The sequence below is a fragment of the Elephantulus edwardii genome, unplaced genomic scaffold (assembly GCF_000299155.1).
Source record: "Elephantulus edwardii isolate Elephantulus edwardi_28Jun2011 unplaced genomic scaffold, EleEdw1.0 scaffold00322, whole genome shotgun sequence".
NCBI classification, from domain to species: Eukaryota; Metazoa; Chordata; class Mammalia; order Macroscelidea; family Macroscelididae; genus Elephantulus; species Elephantulus edwardii.
The window spans coordinates 839351-847541 of record NW_006400072.1 but is presented as its reverse complement, the minus strand read 5'-3'; the positions used below and the strand labels follow the sequence as shown (position 1 = coordinate 847541).

General features: G+C 44.1%; 1 protein-coding gene across 1 annotated transcript in view; it reads right to left on the bottom strand.

Annotated features, from left to right (window-relative positions):
- KIAA1257 (KIAA1257 ortholog) overlaps positions 1-8191 on the bottom strand; it is a 27186-nt gene that overhangs the window by 9329 nt on the left and 9666 nt on the right. The window contains 2 exon segments of the mRNA XM_006901374.1: positions 3546-3759; positions 4485-4675. Coding sequence (XP_006901436.1) covers positions 3546-3759; positions 4485-4675 — 405 coding nt within the window.

Genomic DNA, 8191 nt, shown 5'->3' with positions numbered 1-8191 from the left:
TTAAATATTTTCTTTAAAATAATGCCAGGCTTGGGACAGAGTTTAGTAGGAGCAGCGCCCTCTGGAGTCCTCACAGCCAAAAGTCCACAGGCACTCCCTGCCAGGGCCTAGAGCGCTCTTCTGTCTCCTTTTTCCCAGCCCATGGATTCCAAATGTGGCCCCCAAGCTCGCTCCTTTAGGCATCCTTCTGATGTCTCATGCCAGCACCGCTTGCCCAGTGGAGCCTGTTGCAGGGCAGATGCTGACCAGCTGGCCACCTGACACACCCAGAAATTCTGACTCAGCAGCTCGGGACCAGGCCCTGGGATTTGCGTTTAGACACCTGTTCCCAATGTGTTTGCTGCAGCACGAGTTCTCTGGAGATGAGCCTCTCCACGCATTCAAGGGAAGACTACAGTGGTTGGCAGCTTCTCACACAGGGGCCCTACAATTAGTAGTTTGGGTTTAAATAGAAATAAAGGATTCTCAGCCAAGGAAGCCCTTTATAATATCTGAAGACATTTAAAAAAATATTTTTTAATTGTTGCACATTTTCTTTCCCCTCCTATAGCCCATCTTGTTATGCACCCCTGTTTCCAGATTGTTGCCATATATAGAGCTCCTTTTGGACAGTTCTTCCTCTCATCTGTTCTAATGCAGTGTTCATCATCTATCCACTCTTTCCCCATTCTCTCTCCAAACCCCCCACTGAAGACATTTATAATGGTCATACGTAACAACATCAGGCATTGGCTTCTGGTGAGTGGAGGATGGGGATGCTGTTAAAACAATGTGCAATGCACAGAACGGCCCCCACAGCAAAGAATTAACCAACTCATAACAACAATAGAATAGTCAATGCCTTCAATTTATGAGACTGGAAAAGAGTATTGAATATACCATGAACTGCTAGAGAAGCACCTGTTGCAGAAAATCAAGGAATGTGGCTTTTGGTATGGTTCACATCTCAATGTCAAGAAAACAAAGATTCTTACCACTGACTACTAGGAAACATCATGATGGATGGAAAGAGATTGAAACTATCAACAACTTCATCTTACTTGGATCCGCAATTAATACCCTTGGTACTAGCAGTCAAGGAGACACATTGCCCTGGGAAAATCTGCACTTAGGGACCTCTCCAAATTATTGAGGAGTAATGATATCACTTTGAGGACTAAGGTTTGTCTGATTCAGGGCATATTTTTCCAATCACTTGTGCATCTGAAAGCTGGACAATGGATGATAGAAAAGAATTGATGTCTTTGAGCTGTGGTGTTGGAGAGGAGCACTGAACATCCCATGGACGGCCAAGAGAACAGATACGTCTTGGAGAGGTTGCAGCCAGGGTGCTCTTTGGAGGATAGAATGCCTCACATACTTTGGACATGTTGCTAGGAGGTGCTATTCTTTGGAGAGGGACATAATTCCAGGAAGGGTGGAGGGTCGATGAAGAAGTTCTCAACCAGGTGGACTGACATGACTGTTTCAACAGGCTCTTGTGTGTCAGGAAGTATGAGGATGACACAGGATAGAACAGAGTTCAGATCTTTTGTTCATGGGGTGCTATGAGTCGTACTCGAATCAACAGCATCTAATAACAACAGGAGCAGCTAAGAGAACAAACATGTTCCTCCTGGGGAGGGTGAAATCAGGCTGCTCCTTGGAGGCAAGGATTTTGAAGCTCTACCTGATATACTTCGGGCATGTCGCAAGGAGGGACCGGTCCTTGAGGAGGGGTAATATGCTTGGAAGGGTGGAGGGACAGAACAAGAGAGGAAGACCCTGGATGAGATGAACTGACTCAGTGACTGGGGTAATGGGGATTAGGTGTGCCAGGGACAATGAAGTTGGCTCAAGAAAGAGCAGGGTTCAGAGCTGTAGTACATAATAAGGTCACTATGAGTAGCAAGCAGCTTGAGGGCACATAACAACAATACCAGTAGTACCAAGGATATGAAACATTGTATGTACATGAAAGATTACAATCCAAAGTCTCAAATCTTCAGAGAGGCTGTGAGAAGACAAGCCAGAAACTGGAGAAAGCACAGGGGCCAATTCTGGTACAACCACTGACTTCATGCAAGTGACATCTCTGGTCAGTCAGTACAGCATGGGGATAACGATGCTCATTTGGATGTTGTCATCAAGAACAACAGGGTCACACATCACTGAGTAATATGCACATCTGTTTTTACCTTTTTACATTTAAAAAATTTGAGATGAGTCTTACAAATATACCATAGCACAGACAGTCCCTATCGGTGATTCTGTGATTGGAGTGGTGCGAATAAGTGTGTTTGAGAAGGCGAGGTTGGCATAGGATAGAACAGAGTTTAGGGCTCTTGTACATAGTGTCACTATGAGTCGCAAGCGACTCGATGGCACATAACAACAACAACATAGGTAGTTTTAGTGATCTAGTGTGTAAGAAGCTGCAGTGTCAAACCAAAGGCAAGAGGTTCGAATCCATCAGCTGCTCTGAAGTAGAAAGATGGGCAATCTCCTCCCATGGCGTTCACAGCCTCTGAAAATCTGCTTGGAGGGTCAGCTAAAGTCAGTTCCAACTTGGCAGCATATTAACAACAACAAAAAGATGGCAAAAATGGTTTGCACTCCACCCAAAAGATAACGCGCCAGTGTAGAGTGGGTCCTAAACCTTACCATTTCTGAGTTACTTAAAAAAAAAACAAACAACCCAAGAATGTTGTTGTTGTTATGTGCCGTCGAGTCATTTGCGACTCATAGCGACCCTATATACAACAGCCCTAAACCCTGCTCTATCCTGTGCCAATCGCATGGCTTCTGACACACCCATCCCGATTACCCCAGTCTCTGAATCAATCCACCTCACAGAGGGTCTTCCCCTCCTGGACTGTCCCTCCACCCTACCAAGCATGATGTCCCGCTCCAAGAACCTGTCTCTCCTTACAACATGTCCAAAGTATGTCAGACGAAGCCCAGAATCCTTGCCTCCAAGGAGTTGCTTGATTTAATCCTCTCCAGGATGAATTTGTTTGTTTTCTTGGCAGTCCATGGTACATTCAATACTCTTCTCCAGCACCACAGCTCAAAGGCATCAATTCTCCTTCTATCTTTCCTAGTCTTTGTCCAACTCTCTGATGCATAACAAGTGATTGCAAAGACCATGGCCTGTATAAGGAGCACTTTAGTCTCCAGAATAGACACAGAGAATGAGAGAATACAGACAGACATCATGTGAAAAAGGTCTACCAGCTGAGCAATCAAGGAAGCTCTGGGTGATGAAAACACACAGTATCCTCTCCTTTAACTTGCATGAATATACAACACTGGAGAGAAGTGGTGGTGGGTGCTCATGTTGAGGGGAAGTCCTGAAGTCCACACGTGCAGACCCTGGCCCATGAGTCATAGCTGCCCCCACAGCACACCCCAATCCTGTATACGCAGAAGGGGTGCACGGCACTAACACAAAACCTGCGAGAGCTCAGGAAAATGAGATGAGGGAGGGAAAGGGAATTGGCTTTGATTCTGTTCTCAAGTAGAAGCCACAACCTCCATGAACATTTCACCTAGAACATGAATACCTTACTTACCAAAACTTTCAGCATCTTCTGAATATCTGACAGCCTTTAGTCGAAAATACCGGGCTTTTTTTGAAACTTTGTCCTTCGTGGTCCAGAGCTTCAAGCTGACTTTATGAAAGCTTATCTTCTTTAGTAACTCCTTTGTCACACTGATGGTAAATGTTTGGGTCCATGACACCCAGATTTTGTCCCCTTCGATCCATGGCTTCACGGTCTGTGTGAAGTAATGTTAAGAGACTTTAACTGTGTGAAGATAGAACAGACATTTGCAGATTTAAGTGACCCCCCCAACCCCCTTTTCACCAGTAAAGTCACGTCTCTGCTCTCCATTGGGTTCACAACTGCTATCGCCTGGCTCCAAATTTAGGTCAGAAGCTGGGGTATAATGCACAAGCCCAGTCAGAACTCTGAGTTCTGAACTGCAGAACCCAAAACTCTGGGTTCCTCAGAAAAAATAAAAGCAAGCAATCACCTGCAGACTGGGTCCTCTCTGAACACTTCCCACAGTGAACCACAGCCAAAACCCCCACCCCTGCAAGAGAGAGAGAGTGTGAGTGTGTGTGTGTGTGTGTGTGTGTGTGTGTGTGTGTGTGTGTGTGTGCTGGTGCACTCTTTCTCACACCCACAAGTTCATACACAGATGCACATACACATTCACCTCAAGCGCATGAGCACCTGCATGCATCCATAAACCTCAGGGGCTAAAAAGCCTTTAAAACAACAGAGAAATAAGTGGTAACAATATTGAAATGAAACATTCTGTGGGTTGATATTAGCAAGTCTGGAGTAGAACTACAAGGATGCATTCTTAACAAGCCCCCACGTGACCTGATGCTGGAGTTCACAGACCATACTTTGGGCAGCAAAGTCTATAGGCATCAGTCTGTATGTAATGTTAAACAGGTGTACACATGTGAATATACATGTACATACACACACCTTTACACTGGTCTCCAGGAACACTTTGGTCACAGCTGGAAACACCACCAGGTCAACCTTTCTAGGTTCTTTGTCATCAGGCAGAAGGTAATATTCAATGTGGTACAAACGTCGGACCCTTGTAGGAACTTTCTCTGCTTTATTCTGTTTTTGGTCTTTTTCAATCAAAGATGGATTCTCTCCTTTATAACCTAAAAGATAAAGATCAAGTTGTAACCGTGTGGAAAAGTAAACCTTTCTTCACAGTTCCTTGGAACCTAGACAGGAAGAAGAGATTGGAGGAGAATGCATGCTCCCACAGTGCTTGCCTGCCATGGGGCACAACAGACGGATCTAGTCCTCCTCCTATGCAGCTGTGCCAGGACTGTTGTTAGGTGCCCTTGAGTCAAGAACAACTTATTGGGACCTTATGAACCACCGACCTCATCCCTGTCCTGTCTTGTGCAATCCTCACAATCTCCGACACACTCAAGCTCACAGCTGTAGTCATTGTGTCAAACTGCCTGATTGTCTTTCTTTCTCCTTTGCTATCCCTCCATCTGTCCAAAGCACAATTTCCCTCTACAAGGAATAGTCTCTCCTAGCAACATGCTCAAAGTATGTGAGATAGAGCTTCATCTTGATTGCCTCCAAGGAGCACACTGGCTGCACTTTCTCCAAGACATAGCTGTTTGTTCTCTTGGCCTTCCATGGGAGCTCTAGCACTCTTCTCCAACACCACAGCTCAAAGGCATCAATCCTTCTTCTGTCAGCCTTGACTGGAGTGAGGCAAATGAGGCTCCTAGAATGAAAGACTGAGTGCATGACTCTGTGAGTGAGTCTTGGCCTTGAATAAGAAAAACTCAGTGCTGACAAGTCAGAACCAACTCACAGTTAACCCTCCACTGGGGCTCCCAGGTTGTAAATTGCACAGGAGGAGATGGTCCATCTTTCTCCCAAGCTGCTGGTGGATCTGAATTGCCAGAGTTGTGTGGCCTGCAGATTAAGAGTTCAACTCCCTATGGACAACGCCACCAGAACTTCCCCTGAGTAAGAGGTAGGTAATCACAGAACAATGAGATCTGTATAATGATAGTAGCATGGACAAGCTTCAGAAGCATTTCAGAAGAGGCAGGAATGACCTTCACCTGGGGATAGGAAGATGAGGCCTCCCAGGGGGACCTTAGCAAGCTTGTAGGAGTGATGTTGCCAGACTATACGGAGGAGACGTTTACGTTTCAAGCAGAGGGAACAGCTCAGCACAAATTTCAAGGAGGGAGCCACGCAATGTGGGGCGGCTGGACATAGGATGGAGAGGCCAGAGCCCACCTGTAAGTTTCATTGAGACCCACTGAGGCCTTTTCATGCCACCAGGAGATGCTACTGGTGTTCCACATTGAATCTTAATTTTATTCTATACAAATGTGACTATCCTTAAAATGGCAGTTTTTAAAAATTGCAAATCTTTTAACACACAAGAGTCCGCTTCAGCATTAATTTAGTGCTATGAGAATAATGAACTTGGGCACAGAACTTCTGACTAAAGCCGCTCCTGTTTTGGCAGGCATCAGGACTTGTTGAGAAGGTGGGGTTAATGATAGAGCCTGTGGATCTGCACTGAATCATGATCAGTCTGAATGAGGCCAGTAAGTGGGCAAGCCTTTCATGTTCTATTGATAGGTGAGCAAATCACAGGGATCCTTTTGGGGGGCAAGTTGACAATAACTATAAAAATTTTAAAATGCATACCTTAAACCTGGAAACTCAACATCTTGAAATTCAGGCTACAGAAGTGCTCACAAACATGCATGCAACACCACACCGAGTGATCTCCCCTGCAAAACTATAGCAGAACAATCTTGGAAACAACTTAAATACCACCAATAAGGGGCAAGAGAAATCAGAATGCAGCCATACAGTGGAACACTGCACAGCTGCTAAAAAGAAAACAATAATATTTCAAATTATGTGTTCACATCATGTAAAATATTTGAGATAGAGCATAAAATTAAAAAGCAAATTACTTTGAAAAACAAAATTGCAGAAGATAATGTGCAGGATGTCATTTATCTTTAAAAAATTCTAAAAATAAACACACATATGTCCATAAACAGTCAAGCACTGAAGGAAAATCATTGAGCCTAGAAGTTTTCTACCTAGCTAAGCTGTCATTCAAAGATGGGCATGATAAAAGTACTATAAGGCATTAAGGCTTCAAAAAATCCTATTACACAAGGTCTACTTTAAAAGAGTCTTTGGAGAAAGTACAAAAATAAGACAAATAATCCCTAAAGGATGCTACAAGAGACAAAAGAAGTAAAGGTGATGAAATTAGTATCCATTTTCTTTTGCCAGATGTTTTCTTCCAGGTTATTTTTAAAAATATTAATTGGCACAAACTATGGATCATAACAAGTTGTGACTGACATTGAGAAGAATGGAAATCCCAGAGCACTTAATTGTGCTCATATGAAACCTGTACCTGGACCAAGAGGCTATTGTGCGAACAGAGCAGGGGAACACTGCGTGGTTTAAAATTAAGAAGGGAGTGTGTCAGTGTTGTATTCTCTCTCCCTCCCTATTTCATCTGTATGCTGAGCAAATTATTTGAGAAGTTAGTCTCTATGAAAAAGAATGTGACATCAGGATTGGAGGGAGACTCATGGATAACCTACATTATGCAGATGATACAAACTTGCTTGCTGAAAGTGAGGACTTGAAGCGCTTGTTGCAGAAGATCAAGGAATGCAGCCTTTGGTATGGATTGCAGCTAAATGCCAAGAAAAGAAAGATTCTTACCACTGGACTGGTAGGCAGCGTCATGATGGATGGAGAGGAGATTGAAACTGTCAACAGCTTCATCTTGCTTGGATCCACAATTAACACCCTTGGTATGAGCCAGTCAGGAAATAAGGAGACACAATGCACTGGGAAAATCTGCAGTTAGGGACCTCTTCAAATTATTGAGGAGTAATGATGTCAGTTTGAGAACTAAGGTGCATCTGATTCAGCCTGTGGTCTTTCTAATCACTTGCCGTGCATCTTGCTATGACCCTTGACTGGAGGTTTCATCACATGACTAGTTTTTATGATAAAATATTAGCAGGTGGGATGTGTCCAGGGAAAAGAGTGACTGGACCTGCCTTCTCATGTACATTCCCCTTCTAGAATAAGAGTGTGTCTGGGCAGCCCAGTTTTGTAGGAGATACACGAAGCCAAGGCCTCAGAGACTGACCTGCCCAGCCAGGAGAGCAAAGGACTGCTCCTTGGAGTCACTGAGTTTGGAGGCTTTTTGGATTTGTTACACATTATTGGTGATAGTTGCCAATTACCTCTCTCATCCTCAGTTTTCCTATTCCTAAATTGAACCACTTGATCCCCTAAGTAAAGAATTTTCAAGCAGTTAGTAACATTTATCTAATGGCTTAGTGGTAAGGAATTGCAGTTGCCAAAGCAAAGGTATGCGGTTTGAATTCATCAGCTGCTCTGCAGGAAAAGGAGGAGCAATCTCCTCCTGTGCAAATTGTTGTTGTTGTTATTAGGTGCCATCGAATCGAGTACGACCCATAGTGACTCGATGAACAAAAGATTGAACTCTGATCCATCCTCTGCCATCTTCACAATTCCTGAAACACAAGACCCCATTTGGCAGTCTCTGTGTCACTCCACCTGGTTGGGGGTCTTCCTTTCCTTTGCTGACCCTTCACCCTTCCTAGCATCATGTCCTT